The sequence below is a fragment of the Prionailurus bengalensis genome, chromosome C1 (genome assembly GCF_016509475.1).
Source record: "Prionailurus bengalensis isolate Pbe53 chromosome C1, Fcat_Pben_1.1_paternal_pri, whole genome shotgun sequence".
NCBI lineage: Eukaryota > Metazoa > Chordata > Mammalia > Carnivora > Felidae > Prionailurus > Prionailurus bengalensis.
Window position 1 is genome coordinate 86,572,857 of NC_057345.1, and position 22,691 is coordinate 86,595,547.

Consider the following 22,691-nt stretch of genomic DNA (forward strand, 5'->3'; position numbering starts at 1 on the left):
AAATGGATTAAGATATCTAAAGTCTAGAACAAATTGGCAAAAAAATGGGAAGCATTGTATGAGTGTTAATTGCCTGCCTACCTTCCTTCCCCAAAGGAATGCTGTTAGATAGCAGGCACCATTCACTTACATGGTTTCTCTCCTATGATGATAACATGCCCTTCCCTCCTGCCCCCCCCCCGCCCCCGCCCTTAACTGACCCTCATTCATTCATTATCAACTAGGGGAAAAAGAGAAAGTAAGGAGAGAATAAAAGAAATACAGTTCGTTGTATGGACTGCCTCCATCATTTAGGAGGGCACAGGAGTTGCTGCATGTTAACAGTGCCCCTTTTCTACTTCTCTGTGGTATCCTTCCTGGCTGCTAGATTTCTTAAGAGGAACACACTCAGCCATCTAGAGGCAAAGCTCTATCACTGTATGGTGAGGAAATGTTAAGGTTTGAATATCACATAGATTGAATCAGTTACAGGTATACCATTTTTTAACTTAAACCAGACAGACCCATTTTAGCTCAGATTCCTAATAGCTTTGTTGAACCTAGAGAGAATCAGCACTTTGGTTCTATTCCTTTTGGATTTTTCTTGCTGACCACAAGGCCTTTTTGTTCTCAGTTAAAACTTGTGATCACTGAAGCTATCTGAATGATAATTAATTTGATTTTAATAATTGTGATCAATATTTCTTGCCATCTTATTTGGTTTTTCTAAACAAGATCCTGTGTCTTCACTTCTATACTGTTTTAAAAATGGGGGCGCCTAGTGGCTCAGTTGGTTGAGCGTCTGACTCTTGATTTGTAGCTCAGGTCATGATCCAAGGGTCATGGGATTGAGCCCCACATCGGGCTCTGTGCTGAATGGGGAGGCTGCATAGGATTCTCTCTCTCTCTCCCTCAGCCTCTCTCCCCTGCTTGTGCGCTCTTTCTCTCTCTCTGTCTCCAATAATAAAATGTTTTTAAATGCAGATTTCCTTGAAGTACATTATCTCTTGCTTTTGCCCATCCTAGTCTAGCTACTGCTTTAAATGGGTTACAGAAGTAGTGGGGCGGTTCTTCCAGATCACATTATCTTTTCAATACAAATGTTACCATATTTAATACAAATAGCGTGAATTTTTTCATTCTTCTCAAAAGTCTTCTCAAAACTGTATATTTTGTGGAACTTTTGCCCTCTTACTTCATTGATTCTATTGTCTCGTCCCAATTCTCAACCTCTTGACAGGATATCAGTGTGAATTTGTATTCATTTTTCTTCTTTACCTACACCTTTGTTCCTTATGGATACAGAATAGATCATTAATAGATCGTTAATATTTTTTTTCTTATATTGCTGGTGTGATTTTAGTTTCTTTTTCATGAAAATGAAGAAAAAAACTGGTATTAAGTTAAGAAATTACAAATCAAGAATTGGGAATGGTGATTGCTCCTGCTGAAGTGTCATTCTTTCTCACCTATACTTGAACAGAGAATAAGAAACTTTTGCTTCCAGTTATAGAAATTCTTCTGGGGAATAACTCAGTTGAGGGCAACTTTATTGTTTTCCTATTTATCTATTACTTTGACGGGTTGAAAGTCACATCAAACAAGGGCTATTCTATATTCTTATTATCTTCCACTACTGTTTAAAATTTTTAAACACATTAAACATTCAGCAGATATGTGTTCAGTGCTTATTATATTTCCAAGTACTGTGCTGGGCACTGGGAATAAAAAGAACATGCCATGATCTCTGACCCTGGAGGACTTCATCATGATAAGGCACCACAGTGCCGTGCAGAGAGCGTTAGTGTTAGAATCAGCACATCCAACTCTGCCTCTTCGCAGTGTGTAACAGAGAGCGAGTTGTCTTAACGTCTGAGCCGGTTTCCTCTTCTGTAAAATGAGAGAGTTGGCCTAAGTGATCTCTGCATCTGACATTCGATTATTCCCAAATGGGATATTTTTCTTAAGGTTACTAACTTAAGGCTGGTGTGAGGATCAAATTAGAAAAAATTTACGAAAGGACTTTAAAAACTATTAGGTGTTGTCTAAACAAAGACATTACTAATTATTTACTGATTTGGCAGTATTTACTAATGCTTTTGGTCCAAAGACCAGATGCATTAGGTGTTATAATTAAGTTCCAGAAGTTTAAGAAATAAAGGATGACCTTTTCATGACTTTGGCTCTGAGTTCTAGGCATATTTTAGGGTATCTTATTATCACCGTTATTGAGTAAAGTAGGTACTCTGTAAATGTGCATTGATTTAAGCCATAGGTTTTGAAATTCTGTATAATTATAAGGTACACCACAATCCCTGTGGTTTGGGATTATCTCTTCTATATTAGGCTTATGGAATTCTGGGTTAACTAAGGTAATTGTTCATCAGTATGAAATAATTGTTTTTAGGCAAATATGACTGCATATTTACAGCTTGCCATAGGACTACTGTGTCTAAACATAGAGTACATTTCAATTTGGGGTCAGTTTTCTTTGGCTATTTGTCCAGTAAATATTTTCAAGTGTGTGGCAAATACCAGACCTTCCAATGTATGGGTTCTTCAAAAAGTGCAACTATCTTTTTCTATGTTTGTAGATTATAAGAACCCCTGATAATATGCCCAAGGACTGAGCCCATAAGCCAATTCAAAAAGTTGAATCAGTAATTATATTTTAATTATTATTATAGGTGTTTATTCTCAGATCTAAGTAATAGTTTCAGCCCTCTGAAATTTTTTATTGCTAAGCATTATGATTATCACTAGTCTGTTCTTCAGAAGTTTTCATAATGTATACCCTTTTATTTTGTTTGGCTTATTCATAATTATGGCTAGATAATTTACTGTTGAAATGGTGAGACTTTCACTAAAAGCTGCTTCCAAAGTAAGATTTGAGTATATTTTCATTTGCAAAGTTACTGGCAGTAAAGAGTAATAACTATTGCTTATTTAATCTGCCAGCATTTAAACTTTCACATTAATTTTATGTTTATGACTATATGATTATAAACTTGATTTACCTTCAGCTTTTGAAGAATAAAACCATTACCCTGTTTTACTGGTAAACTCATATACCTAATGACTCATGCCTTTTATATATGTTAGGAAAATGGTGTTTCATTGTTAAAGTTAGAATTGAGTTAGTCAACCAGAAGTGAACCTCTAATTGTTTCCAAATGCTTCCTCTTTGGGTTTGGATGAAGCTCTAAGTGTTAGCTCAGTCAGGAATTTGCTAAGCTTGTCTTTTTCCCAGTATCCTTTCATTATGGGTAGATAGATCCATGCTAAAATCTGTTTTATGATTTCCCATTACGATAGTTAATCAGAAAAATATGGACGCAAACTCCTGAGCTAAACACTAAAAAGCAAAAATAAAGTTTCTGCAAGTTTCTTTTACATTTTTATGATCTTTGAAATTGTTACAGAAATTGACCTTGGTTCTGAATTGCTGAAAGGTTTTAGCAAGTACCTTTCTTCCTCTTCCACAGTTTCATGACCTACTTCTAGTTACCTCTGAAATCCTTACATGATTTTAGAATTCCTATTAGACAGAATTAGTGTGACACATCCATGTGCTTTGGCAAAATGCTTGCTGCTGTTGAATATAAACATTTTATTAAATTTCTACTGAAGCAGGCAGCCATTTCAAATCTTATAATATAGCAAAATCAATAAACACCTCATTGACCCTTACCAAAAAAAACCCGCTGTTATATATTATTTCCTTATATCATTGATATCTTTTATTTAGTTATTTTAAAATTAATTTTATGAAAATGTTTATTTGCATTATGATTCTTAAATTGAGTGTTAGAGTAAATGATTTCTAAATTCCCTGTTAATTCTAATAGTGTGTTATCTGTGATCATGGAACTTCTTCACCAGTTCTAGAATCCTCAAACTAAGCCACATGTGAATAAGTGAATTTTATGAGAAAAGAGGAAATACTAGTCCATCCATCCTTCCTTCCTTCCCACCCTCCTCCTCCTCCTCCTTCTTTTTTAAACAAATGTGATGGCAAGGCATAGCTGGCTTTGGGAAGCAACGTACATGGAATATAGACATAAAAAGTTGAACAAAGGTTTGGATTCTGGGTGCCTTATTGGGGAAATGTCCTTAAGGTTTTAAGGCTGATCTCTTCAAGGATTATTATAGATTAGACTCAGTCATCTCTTACTTATTGTGTTTTAGCTAACACAAAAATTAGAAAAACTAGACTATGCCTAGGTATTCTAAAATATTATATTTAAAAAAAATTTTTTTTAATGTTTATTTTTGAGAGAGAGAGACAGAGTGTGAGCAGGCAAAGGGCAGAGAGAAAGAGAGACACAGAATCTGAAGCAGGCTCCAGGCTCTGAGCTGTCAGCACAGAGCCTGACACAGGGCTCGAACCCACAAACTGTGAGATCATGACCTGAGCCGAAGTCGGACCCTTAACCGACTGAGCCACCCAGGCGCCCCCTAAAACATTATATTTTAAAAGTCATTTGCAAAAAGATGTTTCACATCTGCTGTTTAATAATATCATTGCTCATAGTGTTTGCCTTCTGCTACAGTAAGGTCTGTATTCTTTTCTATTTTTGCCCATTTTTCTCTATTTTAAAAGGGATATTTAAAAGTAAGTTACCAACACATTAATAAAGAAAACTGTTCACCAAAAGTTCATGGGAAATGAAAATGGATACAGGCATCGTCTCTAGTTGTTTTCCATTCATATGCACCTTCTTCCAAATGCTGGGCCCTGAATGAGTGTGTGTGTGTTGCCTGATTTCCAGTGACCTCTCTATAGGCTTTTTCAAAAGTTGTGGATTCCATTAAAGTAGCTATTGTGTATTATTTGTCGTTTTATTTCCAGTGCCTAGCACATGCTTGGCTCATAGTAGGCATATAATAAATGTTGACTTGAACTTTTCAAAATTGAATTTGGAGTCCAAAGTCTTGGTCTTTTTATTCTAGCTGTCCTACTCACTAGCTGTGTCCTTCAGCAAGTTCCTTTGGTGTTCTAGACCATCATTTCCAAATCTAGAGTAAGATTCCATCTAGTTCTAGGAAGTATGATACCAAATAGTTCAATAGTTGCTTATTCATATTGATTGCTTAATAAAATCCATTGGCAGGAGTAAATCAGTTTGCCAAGTAGATCTCTCCTCATTTTGTGATGCTTGATATACATATATACAGATGTATATATATGTATACATATATATGTAACATTTTCTTTCATTTCCAAATATATTCTTGCACTAGTATTCCTTGTAGTTTGACCATTTTTTTCCTTATGGAATGAAAGATGACGATGGAAGGAATTGCCTAGATATTTAATCCACTTCCTCATTTTACAGATGAGAAAATTGCTGCTCTGGAAGGCTATACAATTTGTCCAGAGTTATTTAATGGCAGAATTAGAACCCAAGTATCATGAGTCCATTTTCTACCTCAGATATCTTTAGGCATTATTAGCAGTTCCTTGGGATAAAGATTGAAGAAGAAATTACCAAAATAGCTAAATTTTTCTGTGGTTCTAAGAGGTACATAGTAAAAAAAAAAACCTCTTTTTTCTCAAACTTTCATTATAGCAGAACCATTTTTGTGCCTCACTTTCTGAAAAGTACAGTAAGGAAAGTAGGAAAACATAAAAATTGTAAGTTAGTTTGTAAAAATATTCTGTGACTGGTCCTTTCTTTTTCTTGAGAAATGATGGAGAGGGGAAAGAAAAATGTTATAATGGTTGAATTGTAGCCTGTGAGTCTACCAACATGTTTTTCTTTGCCTTTTTTATAAACCCAGGGCATCCTCACCTGTATAATAATAACAGCACAGTGGATAGAAACAGACACTGCTCTTCAGGTTACATGAAGGAATAACCAGTATTCTTTTGCTGTAAAAATCCTTAACCCCACTTCTAGTTGCTCTAACGTTGCCATAGGTAGTGCAGATTTTTTTTTTTTTTTTTTTTTTTTTTTTTTTTTTTTAAGGAGCACAAAAAGGACATTTCGTACAGTTGAGAGAAGAACAGTTTGGGATCAGGAAATATACCCTAGAAGGGGTGACACTTGAGATTTTAGAGAAGGAATAGAAGCCAGACTACAAGGCAGTTTAGGGACATTCTAGGCAGAAGTGACAGCATGAGTAAGCATGAAAAGAAGAAACAGCTAAAAGTAAAGTGCAAGTATGTTTGGTTTGAGGGCTTAAAATGTGAAGCAAGGATTGATAGGATGTGAAGCTAGGCAGGGCAGATCCAAAAATATACCATGTTGAAGAGCTTACATTTAATCCCCTAGGCAGTGGGGAGCTTTTAAGGGATTTTTTTTTTTTTTTTAATGGGGAAGGGATAATAGGGTCAGATACTGATTTTAGATAGATTAGTCTAATAGTTTTAAAAAGAATGGTTAGTTATCTAAGAATGCATAACAAATAAAAAAACCTAGTAGCTAAAATAATGGGCATTATCTTATAGTTTTGGTTCAGGAACCTGGTCATAGTCAGTGAGGATCCTTGGCTCAGAGTCACTCACAAGATGGCAGTCAAGGTGTCAGCCAGGGCTACAGTCATTCTAAGGTTCATTTGGGGGAGAATCCACTTCTAAGCTCACTGAAGTGGTTGTTGAAAGTACTGAGTTCCTTTTGGACTATTGGACTGAGGGTCTCAGTTCCTCCAAGGAGGCATCCCTCAGTTGCTTGTCACTTGGGCTTTTCCTTAGAACAGGTCACAACATGACAGCTGTGAGCAAAGTGAGAGCGTAAGAGAGCAGGGTGAACAAGATGGAAGCCAGAGTCTTTTAACCTGATTTTAGAAGTGCCATGTCCCACTTTTGCTGTGCTGTGTTCAAGTCACTAGGTCCAGCCCACACTCAAGAGTAGGGGATTGCACAAGAACATGAATAGTAGGGAGGCATGGGCCATTGGGATCCATCTTTGAAGCTGCTTATCACAATGGACTTGAAGTAAGACTAGAGGCAAAAATGGCCCGCTAGGAGGCTATTATAATAATCCAAGTGAAGATGTAGAGATTATTGTAGACAAGTGTAGTAGAATGACAAGGATGGAGGCAAGAGAGATTTAGGATGTTAAATCTTGAGAACTTAGTGATTTAGAGCATGGGGGTTTAAAGGGAGAAGAAGGAATTAAAGGTGGCATCTAATTATTCGTACTTAGCTCTTAATCTGAGTAAAGAATATTTTCACATGAATGTGACTTAACCTCCTGTCTACACTGAGTTTTCATCTTCACTACTGCCATTCCCTCCATGCTTTTTGTCTTTTGGACTTGTCCTTGGTGTCACCTCACTGTTTCTTCACTACATCCAGTTAGACACCAGTTATTTTTCTCCATATCTGTTTAATTTTCCTAGTTATCTCTGTTCCTATCTTACTTTCATTATCCAAGTACTTATCACTGTGCACTTAACGTGTGGGAACAGTCTCGTAATTGCTTCCTTCTGCCCATTTCCTATCTTTAATCTAGAGTCTAAAACATCTAATATTTGCTTATCTATCATTGATTTAACCAACAAGTATTTATTGTGGGCTGACTTTGGAACCAGCACTTTACTAGGCCTCCTTGGGAATTGTGAGGAAGACAAGCATCCTCTCTGTTCTCATTGTCTTTGTTCTTTGAATGTCTTCTCTTCCTTTCCACCTGTCAGAAACATCACTAATTTTGGGGGGTGCCTGGCTGGCTCAGTCAGAGGAGTACATGACTCTTGATTTTGGAGTTGTGAATTCAAGCACCACATCAGATGTAGAGATTACTTAAATAAAAACAAAACTTAAAAAAAAAAGAAATATCACTAATATTTAAGGTATATTTCAACTTCTGCCTATCTTGAAATATATGTTTCTTTTGTCTCTGTCTCCTGCAGCTGTAACTAGAAGGGATTTTACTTTGGAAATTTTGAGATTGTCCACATTTAAAAGAGAGCACTGGCTTAAGTTATTAGTGCAGTGAAGCTTTTTCTGACCTCCTCTCTCAGTCTGCTTCAAGCAGTAGAGCTGTGCCTGGCCACCCTGACCCACTGGAATCATGTGGAGAGCTTTTTAAAAACATATGCCGTGGAATACCTGGGTGGCTCAGTTGGTTGAGTGTCCACCTCTTGGTATCGACTGACTCAGCTCATGATCTCACGGTTTGTGAGTTTGAGCTCCGTATTGGGCTCCGCACTGACAGCATGGAGCCTACTTGGGATTCTCCTCTCTCCTCTCTCTGCCCCTCCCCTCTTTGTGCTGTCTCTCTCTCTCTCTCCCCCTCAAGATAAATAAATAAAAACTTTTAAAAATAGTAAACAAATGAGAACAGATGCCTTGACTTCCCTTCAAAGATTCTGATTTAATCTGTCAGAAATGAAAACAAATAAGACTCTAAGGTGAATTTGATGTCTAGATAGTTAAGAGAACTACTGCAGTAGAGTCACCCTCATCATTGTACTGTTAGTTGTTTTGTGGACATTTAACCATCCAAAGAGCTTAAAGTAGTGATTTCCAAATACTGGTGGAGGACTGGCTACAGCAATACGCACAGACATTCAGACCCTGTCACTAAAGGTGCTGATGCACTAGATCTGTGGTTATATGGAGGCTTCTCTACTTTTTATTTTATTTTATTTAAAAATTTTTAAAATCTGTATTTATTTATTATTATTACTATTATTATTATTATTTTTTTTTTTTTTTTGAGAAAGAGACAGAGTGTGAGCAAGGGAGGAACAGAGAGGGAGACACGGGATCTGAGGCAGGCTCCAGGCTCCGAGCTGTCACACAGAGCCCGACGCAGGGCTCGAACTCACGAACTGTGAGATCATGACCTGAGCCAGAGTCAGACGCTTAACTGAGCCACCCAGGCACCCCTCCCTTCTATTTTTTAAATAATGAAAGATATATAGCTGGTAACAAAAGATATATAATTGCTATGTAATTGGGCTGTAAAAATATTGGATGAATGGACTAATATACCATATTAATTTTTTTGTATTTTTCCTTACAATACTATTCAGATACATACATGTAATATTTGATAAACAATAAGGACCAGTTGGCCATTGTATATTTTATAGATTACATTGGAAGATTCTGGTCAATTGAAATAATGCTTTAAATAGCAGTTGAATGACTCCTATGTTTAGATTTTTGATGCTTCAATACTATTCAGTAGTATAGTTCAGTGTTTCGTATGTTAGTGCATTTTATCTAGCTCTTTTATTTTTAATAATAACTTACCGATCACAGGACAAATTTAGAACAATGACTAGATTCTTTCTTCTTCATATTATTCTGATAAATCTTACTATGTTCTAGTATAGGGAGGTATATTATTACTTTCTTGCAGAATGGGATTGTCAGAATGGATTTAATAAATGTTTTCTTCCTTTTCTTTAGCGTTATTCCTCTTTTAAGAGAATCTGTTGGCATATTAATGCAGAGAACCCCTCCAGTGTTGGAAAATACTCTGCCTCAGTGCTATCAGAGGGTAAGTTTCAGAGCTTCCAAGCCATTAAATTTTATGTTGTTTCCAAGCTGTTAGGGTTTTTAACTTTTACAAATATGGGTAGCATATGTATATAATTTAGTATTTCTTCAAGATTGAATGCTGACCATGAATGCTATTTACACAAACCAGAATAAAATCATTGGAAAATACTGAACTTTACTAAGGAAAATGTGGTAGAACTTGTCCCCGTTTAGAATTTGAGCAGTTCTTTTAAAATATTGGTATGAATAGCAGATGATATAAGCATTTATTCAACCTGTATTTTTTGAGCTCCTACTTTGTGCCGGGTATTCTAATAAGGTACTAAGGATATAAGAGTAAGCAAGACAGACAGTGTCTCTGTTCTCGAAGAGTGTACGGTCTAGTGGGGAAAAACAGGCACTAAATACCTTGAGAAGTAAGAAAATATCCATGACGTTACTATAATAGAAATAAAACAAGTGATGTGGTAGACATGGATGGTTACCTTAGATTCACTAAGGAAATTATATTCAAGGAAATCGAAACCTTGATGACATGAAGGAGCCAGCCTTATGAAAATCGTGGAGGAGAGGGTTTCAGGCAAAGGAACAGTTTATGCTTAGCGCAGAAGTTCTGTGGCTGGAACTAATTTTGAGTTGTGAGGAACAGAAGAAAAGTCTACTGTGGCTGGAGTGTAATCAACAAAGGGATGAGTGGCTGGAAAGGCTGCAGAGAATGGTAGGGGCCAGATCATACAGAGATTTTGGTCTTACCAAGAAGTTCAGATTTAATTTTAATCCAGTGGGAAGCATTAGAAAATTTTTAGGCAGGTACAGTGTCCTAAAACTTATGTTTTTAAAAGATTATTCTGCTTGCTACTGGAGAACAAATTCTAGAGAGAATGAAAGAAAGCAAGCCAGTGATGAGGCTGTTGTTATCTATATGGGGAGAAATAGTGGCTAGGACTAAAGAGGTAGCAGTGAAGATGGAGGTAAGGACATATTTGGGATACATTTTCGGAGATGGATTATATATTAGTGGAGAGGAGAAAAAGTATTGCCTCTCAGCTAGGTAGATGCTGATACCATTTGTTAAGATTAAGGTTGTATTGATGTAGGTTTGAGGATGGAAAATCCCCCAAATCAAGAGTTCTAGTCTGCATATGTTAGAATTGAAACACCTACTATTGGTATAGGGGAAATATAAATGCAGTGGTTGGATATGCAGACCTGGTGTTCAGGGACAGATTAGGTAGGACTAGAAAGAGTTTTGAGACATCAATATATGAATATTTAAAATATTGGGATTATATGAGATTACCTTGGGAGAATTAAGCTCTCTTCTTTTTACCTTTACTCTCACCTCCAGATTTACAGCACAGGCGGTAGAAAGCCAGGAAAAGGAGTGGTTAGTAAGGGAACTGGAAAACCAGAAGAGTGTAGTCTCTCAGAACTGAAGAAGGAAGCAGTAATCAACTGCCCTGAATCTTTCTGAGGGGCAAGCAGGGTAGGAACAGAGAAGTTACCATTGACTGGCATCATGAACATCGCTAATGACCTTGATAAGACCAGTTTCAGAGGAGTTTGGGGAGGAGAGCATGATTTGAGTAGATTAAGGAGAAAATGAATTGGGGAAATTAGGGATAGTAGCTAAGACTATTTAAGAAGTGTTGCTGTAAAACCCAATGTTTGTAGCAGCACTATCAACAATAGCCAAAGTATGGAAAGAGCCCAAATGTCCATCGATGGATGACTGGATAAAGAAGAGGTGGTATATATATACAATGGAGTATTACTCTGCAATCAAAAAGAATGAAATCTTGCCATTTACAGCTGCATGGATGGAACTGGAGGGTATTATGCTAAGTGAAATTAGAGAAAGACAAAAATCACATGACTTCACTCATATGAGGACTTTAAGAGACAAAACAGATGAACATAAGGGAAGGGAAACAAAAATAATATGAAAACAGAGAGGGGGACATAACAGAAGAGACTCATAAATATGGAGAACAAACTGAGGGTTATGGAGGGGTTGTGGGAGGGGGGATGGGCTAAGTGGGTAAGGAGCACTAGGGAATTTACTCCTGAAATCATTGTTGCACCATATGCTAACTAACTTGGATGTAAATTAAAAAAATAAACTAAATAACAATTTAAAAAGAATAATAAAAAAAATTTAAAAAGTAAAAAAAAAAAAGAAGTGCTGCTGTTAAAAGGAGCAAAGAAATGAGGTGACAGCCTGGTATGGATGTAGTATCAGGCAGTATCAGTTTTTATTTTTTTTTTTATTTTTTATTTTTTCTAAAAATTTTTTTTTTCAACGTTTATTTATTTTTGGGACAGAGAGAGACAGAGCATGAACGGGGGGAGGGGCAGAGAGAGAGGGAGACACAGAATCGGAAACAGGCTCCAGGCTCTGAGCCATCAGCCCAGAGCCTGACGCGGGGCTCGAACTCCTGGACCGCGAGATCGTGACCTGGCTGAAGTCGGACGCTTAACCGACTGCGCCACCCAGGCGCCCCTCAGTTTTTAAAATAAGATATTTTAGAACAGTGCTGTCCCATAGAACTTTCCCCAGTAATGGAAATATTGTATAATCTGCACCATCCAGTACAGAGATCAGAAACATCATGTGGCAATTGAGCACTTAAAGTATGGCTAGCACAACTGACTTTGTTAATGTATTTTAATTCTCATGTAGTTAAACAGGCACATGTGTGTAGTTATTTCTGTATTACACAGCGTAGTTCAGGAGCATGTTTGTTATTGATAGGAATGGGCCATCCTAGAGGAAGAAATCGATGGTATGGTGGTTATTGAAAGAATGAAGTAAAGGTGGTTATTGAAAGAATGAAGTTCTTAAGAAGAAAAAGGATAGAACTGAAAGCCCTATGGGAGAATTCGGTGTAGAAGGAAGCCAGGGGTACTGTATCCCTGGAGGGGGGGCCAGAAAGTGCTGACATAGGGTTCAGTCAGTTAAGCATTGACTTTGGCTCAGGTCATGATCTCATGGTTCCTGGGTTCAAGCCCCGTGTCGGGCTCTGCCCTGGCAGTGTGGGGCCTGCTTGGGATTCTCTCTCTCTGCCCCTCCCCTGCTCATATGTTGTCTTTCTCTTTCTCAAAATAAATAAATAAACTTAAAAAAAAAAATGTGCTGACATAGATGAGGGTCAACTGGTGGATTTGGTGGTATAGGATAAGGGATTTTCTATGTACTTTTATTTTCTTTATGATTTATAAGGCAGTGTAATCAAACAAAAAAGCTTAGAAAGCCAGAGGAAAAAAGAAGAAAGTGTAAAAGGGGGTTTTTTTTGAAGGAGGGAAAGTGAAGTGTTGCCCATTTTGACATTTGTGGTTATGATTGTAAGGTAGGATAGTCATCATAATTATGACTAATTATGAATGATTAAGAGAAGGGAGCAATTTATTGAATGTTTACTATAAAGCTGGTTCCTGTACTAAGTATTTTACATATATTGTTTCTGGTCTTCACCATATTTATACAGGGTAAGTTTTATCGTCCTTTGCATAGGTAAAATTGAGGCTCGGAGAATTTAACTCATCCAAGGTCACAAATGCTAGTGGTTGAACCAGCATTCTACTCCTTATCCATCTGACTCCAAAGCTCATGCCCTTTCTGTTCTACCACACCATCAGAGTAGGAAAAGCAACACAGATTTTCATCTGTAACTACAGTTTCCCCGTATTTTTTAATGTGAGGAGAGTTAAAGTCAGTTTGTCTAGGAATCATTCCTTAGTCTTACTACAAGAGTACTTGCTTTCTTAGAGGTAGAAGAAATCTATTCAGTTGGTTATTTCACTCACAGTATATCCCCTGAGGATGCCATTTAGAAAAATGTAGGGTGATAATCAGGTTCTAGCCACTACATCATCAGAGTCCTGAAAGAGGAAGAAAAAGTCCACCTTGACCTCTTTTCCCAGTAAAAGCAGTTTTTAAAAAGGGCATGGTGGGTAGTGTCTCAAATTTCCTACCAACTGTCTTGGAGTTTATAGAAAATAATGCCTACGTTCATCAAATTCTGATAAAAATGAATGTTTTTGATAGATCTAAGTTCCACTTTTTCTTAATTAACATCTCAAATGGATTACTTAAAAATCAGAGAATCTCAGAGTTCAAAAGGATCTTGTCTTTTTGGTAATAGGCATTCTAACAGGTGTAAGATGGTAATTCATTGTGGTTTTGATTTGCATTTCCCTAGTGATTAATGAGTTGAACTCCTTTTTACCTATCTGTTGGTCATCTGTATGTCTTCTCTGGAAAAATGTCTATTCTAATCCTCTGTCCATTTTTTTTTAACGTTTATTTATTTTTGAGGGAGAGACAGAGCATGAGTGGGGAAGGGGCAGAGAGAGAGGGAGACACAGAATCCGAAGCAGGCTTCAGGCTCTGAGCTGTCAGCACAGAGTCCAACATGGGGCTTGAACTCACGAACTGCAAGATCATGACCAGAGCCAAAGCCGGATGCTTAACTGACTGAGCCACTCAGGCACCCCTGTCCATTTTTTAATCAGAGAGTTTGTTTTTTTGCTATTGAGTTGTAGGAGTTATTTTTATATTTTGTATATTAATCCCTACATATTCAATTTTTAATGGTCCTTTCCCACATTTACTTTTTTTCTCATATTACAGCATTTTCTGTATTTCCAAAAACGTATCCATTTTGTTTAGGTTTTCAAAATCATGTTTTTATTTTGTGTGTGTTTATGTATATATATTATACACACACATAGACACACACACAATTTACTGAGCAACTTACTTGGGGCAGGAATTGTTTTTAGGTGCTAAGGATACAAAACATAAAAATACAAAAATACATCCCTGCTCTTATTGAGCTTAAGTTCTCCTGGAGAGACAGGCAATAAAAATTATAAATAATATAAAGGAGTAATGCAATATGTGACAATATGCTCTAAAAAGTAAAAAAAAAAAAAAAAAAAAAAGCAGAGAAACATGAAAGTGAAAACATTATTTTAGATAAAGTAACAGAAGACCCAGAGCACAGAGTTACAGTAACTTACTGAGATGACATTTGCCTAAAAACCCACACATAGTCGAGCGAGTAGAAATCAGGAAGGGAGGTACACTGCAGGCAGAGGGAACAGCAAATACCCGGAGGCGGGAGTGTGCCAGACTTTTCAGCCAGTGGTGAGGACGCTGGTTTAGCTGGGGAAGAAGGAGCAAGGCCAGGGCAATAGGAGATGAGGTGGTCAGGTAAAGGGGGGGGCATGTGACACGGGTCCGTGTAAGTCATCGTGAAAACATTGTTTTTTGTTCAGTGTAAGATGGGAAGTCCTTGGAGGATTTTGAACAGGCAAGTGGCAGCATCTGACCCAAACTAACAGGATCGCACTCGGGCTACTGTGATGAGAATAGATGGAAGAGGTGCAAGAATAGAAATAGATCAGTTATTAAAATATTTTATTATTATTATAATTATACTTGAGATAATAATACTTGATATATACTTGAGATATATAATTGAGATATACTTGAGATATAATCCAGACTTGAGATAATGCTGTCTTCAGCTAGGCTGATAGCAGTGGAGATGGTGAGAAGTGTTTGGATTCAACTTTTAAAATCTGTTGTGTGTAGTTGGTTTCCCTTTTCATTCTTTTTTTTTTTTTTTTAAACCTCCATCAGAGGTTGTCTTCCCAATGGTTGTCAGCTTAAGGACAACCTTAAGGAGCCATTGGAAAAACTTAGCGACTTCTCTCTCTTTTTTGTTATCACATGATTCAGAGAAAGGTTTGTGTTGGCATTTAGCTCCTTGGGGGCTTGGGGATGCAAAGGTCTTGTAGTTTCTGGCACAGTGAAGAACTGTCCTGTCCAAAATATGCCCCCTTTAAGAAATACTGACTTCTCTACGTCACTAATCTTTCAAAGAGCTATTTTTTTGATATTGTGAATTCTAACAGTTTCTAAATCTCTGGTTCATTAATTTCTGTCCTTTATTTCTTTCCTTCCAATTTCGTGGAGTTCACTTTGTTGTTCTAGTTTCTTAGCTCATTTGTGTTCTCTGATCAATGTATTTGAAAATGTAAATTTCCATCTAGGTGCTCTGTTAGCTGTACCCTACATATTTTGATAGGGCTCATTCATATTTCCCAAACACCTGCCACAGCACATAATGAGTACCCAATAGGTATTTGCTAGTTAATTCAAATATCTCCAGCCCCTTTTTACATTATTTTTAATGTTTATTTATTATTGAGAGAGACAGAGACAGAGTGTGAGCAGGGGAGGGATAGAGACAGAGGGAGACACAGAATCCAAAGCAGGCTCTGGGCTCTGAGCTGTCAACACAGACCCCGACGTGGGGTTCGAACCCACGAACTGTGAAATCATGACCTGAGCCAAAGTCGGACCTTTAACAACTGAGCCACCCAAGCACCCCTCTCCAACCCCGTTTTTGAACCAGAGAATAGAATCCATGTTTACTGAAATGCCACGTAATAATATGATAATATTATGGTTAATAATTTAAGTAAGAGTTTACTGAACTGTTGCATATAATAATAATAAAATAACATACATAATAAAATAAGGGGGCCCTTGTGCTTGATTACGATGCTAATATCTGTCCTTTATATTTCAGGTGCAGCAGTTACAAGGAGTTTACAGTTTACAAGAACAGCACTTCTGGACCTTATGTTCTGATGTTTACGTTGGGACCTTGAAATTAGTAGTAGCACCTGATGCTGATGCCAGGTGGATTTTAAGCCAAACACATAACATTTTTACTCAGGTATGACTTCTTTTATTAACTTCTTAAGGATCTTTGAATTTATCTACTAGCTTAAAAAATATTTACTATTTAACAGAGTAAATACTTATATCTATCCTATCCTATGAGGAAAGTATAAAGGTACTTTTTTCATTCATACTGTCAAATTTGGGATTCTAATTTTAGTTAATACTCTTAAGGAAGATATTCCTATTTACTCATTATTGCACTAATTTGAATTCTTTTAAGAAAAAGTAGATCCTCCTTTATTGTATACTCCTTACAAGGCATATTAAATGCTTTTTAAAGCCAGGAACTAAAATAGCATTTGGAATAAGAATAATGCCTTGTCAGTGGCTTTAGCTAAAAGTAGACTGTGTTAGCAGTTTTGTATGATAGCAAAGCCATAGTTCTGTGTTGATGTAAAAGCTTAATATGCTGTTGTGTTTGGGTTCATAAATTAGTCAATGCATGCCTGCAACCAAATTATTTCATTACATTAATGCTTAAGCCATCGTGGGTTGACATAGTCATGTGACCAATAACCATTGGAGGAGTGATTACTGTGTTCTTATCTATTGGGAGAATAAGAACATCTAAGGAGAGTGAGAAAATAGAAATTCTTCTCTCACTCCAGTTTGCTGGAAACGTTTGGCAAAATAATCTAGATGTTGACACTGCTGCCAAAATTATCTAGCACATAGATCTAGTGAGGAACTGTTTCCATGCCTTGAAACTGTGTGCTTTAAAACTGGCACATGCCTCCTGGTGTGAAGCAGTAAGAAGCATATAACACCACCTGTGTGGTATTCTTGCCAGAGATGGTTAACGTGAATCTAATCACTAGCAAACAATCCCAGCTTGTAGAAACTTCTACAAGACTGTTAGCCTGCATTGTTGCCAACTGTCAGTGTCAAGAAAGGGGGAAAATAACCACTAGGGGATTATGCTAGATTAGAGACTTCACAATTAAATGCAATGCATAATCCTTGGTTGAATCTTGGATTGGAAATAAAAAAACAGGCACAGGAAATTATTGGGTGATTGGGAAATTCGAATATGGACTGCATAATAGCTCATAATAATTGTGTAGGTGTTAGATTTCTTGGGTGTGATAATGATATTGTGGTTATCAAAGAAAGTTCCCATTCTGAGCAGATACATGCTGAAGGATTTAGCGGCAAAGGATCAGGATGTCTGATTTTCAAATGGTTCAGCAAAAGTGAAAAGATTCCTTTTAGAGAAATAAAGGAAATGTGGCAGAATGTAGGCGATGGGTAGATAGGTATTTATCATAATATTCTTTTGATCTTAAAGTTTTTCAAAATAAAAAAGTTAAAAAATAAAAACTTTAGAGACTCCTCATTGCCACCAGGATAAAACCCAAACTTCAGCACAGCCCAATTCAGTTTTCAAGCCTCCTGTTCTTCATTCCCATGTACTTCATATCCCTCCAGACTATTTACTTTCCTGTGTGGGACAAATTGTACTCTAATCTAAAGGTCCATTTCAATTGTTACTTTCCCTCTGAAGCCTAAAAACCCCTCCAAGCAGCATTACTTTATCCTGTGATAATACATATTTATCTGCAGGTTCCTTCCAGACATCATGATTTTGCATTCCCAATACTTAGAAAAATGTACATGTATAATAAATTTGTTGAATAAACAAATTCTTAAAATTGTATTTGAACAAAACTGTCTTTACATATGCTAAGTATGGAAAAAGTATGGTTGGGTTCTCATTGGTCTTTTTAACCACAACACAAAAATACGGTCATGATATATACAGACACACACACACACACACACACAGAAAGGGAAAGAGGGAGAGAAAAAGGAAGAGAGGGAGAGAAGCATCATTATCTTCAGACATGGACAACAGAACATAATATGCAGTTTAGTTAAGTTCAGGACCTTAGTACAAATTAAATGACATCTCAAAAAAAATAGGAAAAAAAATGAAATGATTTCTCTTCTCTAATAATGAGAAATGTATGTTAATGTTCCTTGGGGGATAAGTAATGAAATAATTTTATGTATAGGCAACAGCAAGACTTACTCTAGTATAAAACAGTCTGCTGGTACCACTTACTCTGGGATCTGAAGAACTATGTGTCTTTTCTTAACAGACACTATAATAAGTCTGTATGATTATGACTTTCATGTCATAATGAAGTGTGCAAGACCTTCACAGTACGTCTGAATCCTTCTCCCACCTCCTTCCTGTGTTAGAGGCCAAAGGAGAATGTGGCTAGCAATAACTTTGCTCTTCCCCCATTATTTCTAGATCATCATTCTCTCCTTTACCTTTTTCTTCTGGTTCTACCATGTCCTCCCACCCCCATTGTATGAGCCTCTGTTGACCTGTAGGACACACTGTACTCTTCTGTGACTTGGGCGCTTAGTCACGGTTTTCCCTCTGCAAAGGAAATGCCACTTCTAGGTTTAGAAATGCATAAGCAGCTGTGTCTGTGCTTAGGAACTGCTGAAGTTGTAACTGAAGTAGGTGGAGGACGTTCTTCTGGTAACCCTGGAAATCTTGGCTTTTCAAATGGCTGAAGCTGAAAGTTTATTCAGCTGCTTCTTTGGTTTTGGAGACTGTATTTGGGTTTTGAAATTTTTAAGCTCTGAAAAATATTTTAAGCCTTTTCATCAGCCAGGGTCAAGCCACCCTGTTCCACGCTCAGCAGACACCAGGGATTTGCAGTGAAGATGGTTCAACACGTTTTTTCTAGACGGGAGCGGGGGTCACCCTACTGATGTTTCATTCCATCCTTTAATTATTTTACAGTTGTTTGGTGATCATTGTTTTGGTTCTGACATAGCAGAAATTGAAGTTCCAAAAGACTGAGAAGGATCTTCTCAATAATAAGTTACACTTTTTGGTTTTATGACATTTTCAGGTGTCTTTCTTACAGCTGATCTTAAATCAGAATTTAAGTAATAGTTTTTGGTTAGTAAGTTGTTCTTGCTAAACTGTATATGAAGTAACCTTAAACTGAAAGGACCAACATCAGTCTGCGAATTATAATTTTCCATTCTGGTGATAAAACTGTAAGCTTCATGACTCTTTAGAACTGTATATTAGGCATGTCCTTTTTATTCTCATTTTCCTTGGTTATCAATTAATCTTTAATGGCCAAAGGAGTTGGCTTGCTGTGCATGAAGAGAGAGTAAAACAAGTGAATTGGTGAACTTAGATTCCTTAGGGATTTTTAGTTAAGGGATAATACGATTTTTAAACTACAAGGTTTTCTGTTGTCATAAAAAAAGTTCTCTCTCCCATTCTCCCCTGCACTAACTTTTAAAAAATGAGTTATCATTTGGCAATTGAGGAGATAGAAAACTTATTTTTTATATTTGGTGTATGAACAGGAAGAGAAAGGATACTGGATTAAGACGGCAATTTAACATTTTATGTTTCTTTAAAACTTGCTGATATCATCTGTTAATTTTTTTAATATACTGTTTTGTTAGAAATAATGTTTGAAGAAAAAATCTCAAATATGCTTCAGTTTCATTGCCCTCTTCAGTTCCACAAAGCACTGAAGACAGTCAAGCTTAAGACATGCTCTTTATTCAGTGATAGAACTTCTATCATGATTTCTTTCATCTTTTCTACTCTCCTGTGTCTGTTATGCATATTAAGTCCTGAACCCCCGCTTCCTGCTTCAGCTTTTTGTGCTGTATTCTCTAGCCTCAAAATAGAAGTTCATACTGATAATCCAGGAAGGAACCAGAAAGCCTCTTCACATGCGCAAATGGGAGTTACCCACGTTTCAAGAACCTCCCCATCCCTCCATGCTCCTGATCCCTCCCTGTCTGACCATAGACCTCCCCCAGCCTCATGTCTGCTGGAGGGTAAGGGTAGCGAGTGGGAGAAGCTACCTACCCCTTTCCTGTTTGTAGATGGTTTTAATCTTAATTTTTATGTATCAATTCTGCTTCCCAACTCTTCAACTTTTCCTTATCCAACTTTACATTTTTTTCATTGTATGTGCACCTTCTGAGGAGGTTGGAGTAAACAGCCGTAGGATGTGAGGCAGACAGGTCCCTAGGTTTATTGTTTTTAATTAATCCACAAGGTTTAAGCTTTCATTGGTTGGTTGATGGAGGGCAGAAAATAATAGCAGTAGCAAATCACCTTTATTGAGAGCCCACCAGTGCCAAGCATTTTGACAGGTGCTTAACATAATAATCTAGCCTTACAAAACAGGTTCTATTATTTGCAATTTTTAGAAGAAGGAACCTGGGCCCAAGTTATTGCTCATGACTTACAATTTCATCACATTCACCAGGGTGCCTGGCTGGCTCAGTTGGTTGGGCATCCGACTTTGGCTCAGGTCATGATCTCATGGCTCATGAGTTCAAGACCCGCATCAGGCTCTGTGCTGACAGCTTGGTGCCTGGAGCCTGTCTCGCATTCTGTGTCTCCCTCTCTCTGTGCCCCTCCTCCACTCATGCTCCGTCTCTCTCTTTCAAAAATGAATAAACGTTAAAAAAAATTAAAAAATAATTTTATCATATTCACTCGCTGTTTCACTAATTCTGAGATGCTTTAGTTTTATATGCAAGAGTAAGGCAGTTTTCAACACTTCAGTTTAAAAGGATAAAGTCAGGGGCGGCTGGGTGTCTCAGTCAGCTAGTTAAGTGTTCAACTTCGGCTCAGGTCATGATGTCATGATCTGCGAGTTCAAGCTCAGCATTGGGCTCTGTGCTGACAACTCCAGAGCCTGCAGCCTGTTTCAGATTCTGTGTCTCCTCTCTCTGTCCCTCCCCCACTTACATTGTCTCTTAAAAATGAATAAATGTTTAAAAATAAATAAATAAAAGGATAAAGTTAATATTATATATTCAAGAACTAAAAAGTAGAAAGCTTCTGTAGAATTTGGTAGAGAACACAAACCAGAATTTTCTGTAGCCATTTTCCTGTTTACTTTCCTAATTTTTTAAAAGTTTCTGAGTCATTTGTCTTTCCACAACAGTGAGTATTTATTGAGGATTTTCTAAGTCTATGGCACCAGGTTAACATTTATTTTCTTAGCAGTGCATGTGTGTTAAAAAATAAGTCTTAGTTTTAAAAAGTGTTGACTGAATTCTGGTTTATATTACTCTCATGATATAAGATACAATGAGTATTATATAGTTTTCACTTTTTAAAGACAATCCCCTGCCAGGCTATGACTCCAGGTGCCATGCCAGTGGTAGAATGTTTTAATGTAACCAAGCCCTGTTTTGATCTGCTAGAGTATTTGTCCTCTCTTTATGGTGAGTAAACTGTGTTGAAAACCTGGTTTGCATTCAGGGAGTACATGACTCAGTATAGGATTCTTTGGCAATTCTGCTTCTCTACTTTGAAGGAAACGGAGAAAGGAACATGGGAAGCTGGAAGACTTGAGGCTGTCCCCCTCAGGACAGCTGGATGAAGCAAAATGACTGCTTCTGTTAGACCAAGCTTTTATGTAAAGCTGTAGCCTCTCAGGGGAAAGATATAAGCTTGAGTAATTAACTCATGATTATGCAAAGATCAATTTACCTAGCCTCTTTGTTTTTCCTCTTTTTTTATTGCCTTGGGCTAACCTCATTTCTTATTACCATTTTCACTGTAGTAGGGCTGGGAGTGAGGAAAGTGACAGGGCTAGTGACAGGAGCCCAACTTAGTTTGCCCATTTTACTTTCATTAACAATTTTGTTAAAAGAGATAAGAAATTAAGCCAGTTATTTGGGCCAAAGTTGTTTTTTTAAGGTCAGACATACAGGAATTTTGCAGAAGAGTTCCTTCATTATTTCAGAGGCCATCTGGGTTGAGTAAATCAAATACACTTACTTAGAATGAATCATAATAATTTGTTTCCGTAGACTTTAATAGCACATGAAATCCTTTCTTATATGTTCACATATGTTCCTTCCAGTAGTGCCTGGTATGGAACAAGGCTTTATTAAACATTTGTCAAATACTGGATGAACATGTAACAGTTTTGTGAGATGAGTAGGCTTGGTATGTATTGACGCTTTTACAATGAGACAATTGAGGTTTGTTCTAAATGTTAGCCCCAAATCCTTCTGTTTTCTGCCAGAAGCCTCTTTAAGGAGAGGCTGCTATTAAATGTATTTTCCGGAAATTTGAATAACAAATAACAATTTTGAATAACAGCTTTAACTTGACCGCAGCAAAGATTTATTTTATTATTATTTTTTAATGCAGCAAGAAAGCTGAAGGGTGTTCTGTGCTGGGAAGCTTCCAGGTCTCCCCAGTGTTTTATCCCATCAGAGTCGCTCCTGCTCCTGCTCCTCCCACACACCCATCAGTGCCCTGCAGAGCCCTCCGCCGTGAACGCTAGGAAATAAAGCCATGCTAGAAATTACCTCAAGATGGTAGTGTTAATAGATTTTTATCCCCCACTCTGGCTCTTTTCCTTTCCATTAATATTCTAATTTACCTTTCATTCTGTGGCACTGACAAGAAAATTCTTAAACTATTGTATGCTTTCATTTAAACAATTATTTTTATTCGAA

At 37.2% G+C, this 22,691-nt stretch overlaps 1 protein-coding gene across 1 annotated transcript in view; it reads left to right on the forward strand.

Annotated features, from left to right (window-relative positions):
* Positions 1-22,691, forward strand: part of SLC30A7 (solute carrier family 30 member 7) — an 86,289-nt gene that overhangs the window by 56,590 nt on the left and 7,008 nt on the right. Inside the window, exons 9-10 of the mRNA XM_043575682.1 lie at positions 9,347-9,437; positions 16,045-16,194. Coding sequence (XP_043431617.1) covers positions 9,347-9,437; positions 16,045-16,194 — 241 coding nt within the window. The remainder of the gene's footprint in view (positions 1-9,346; positions 9,438-16,044; positions 16,195-22,691) is intronic.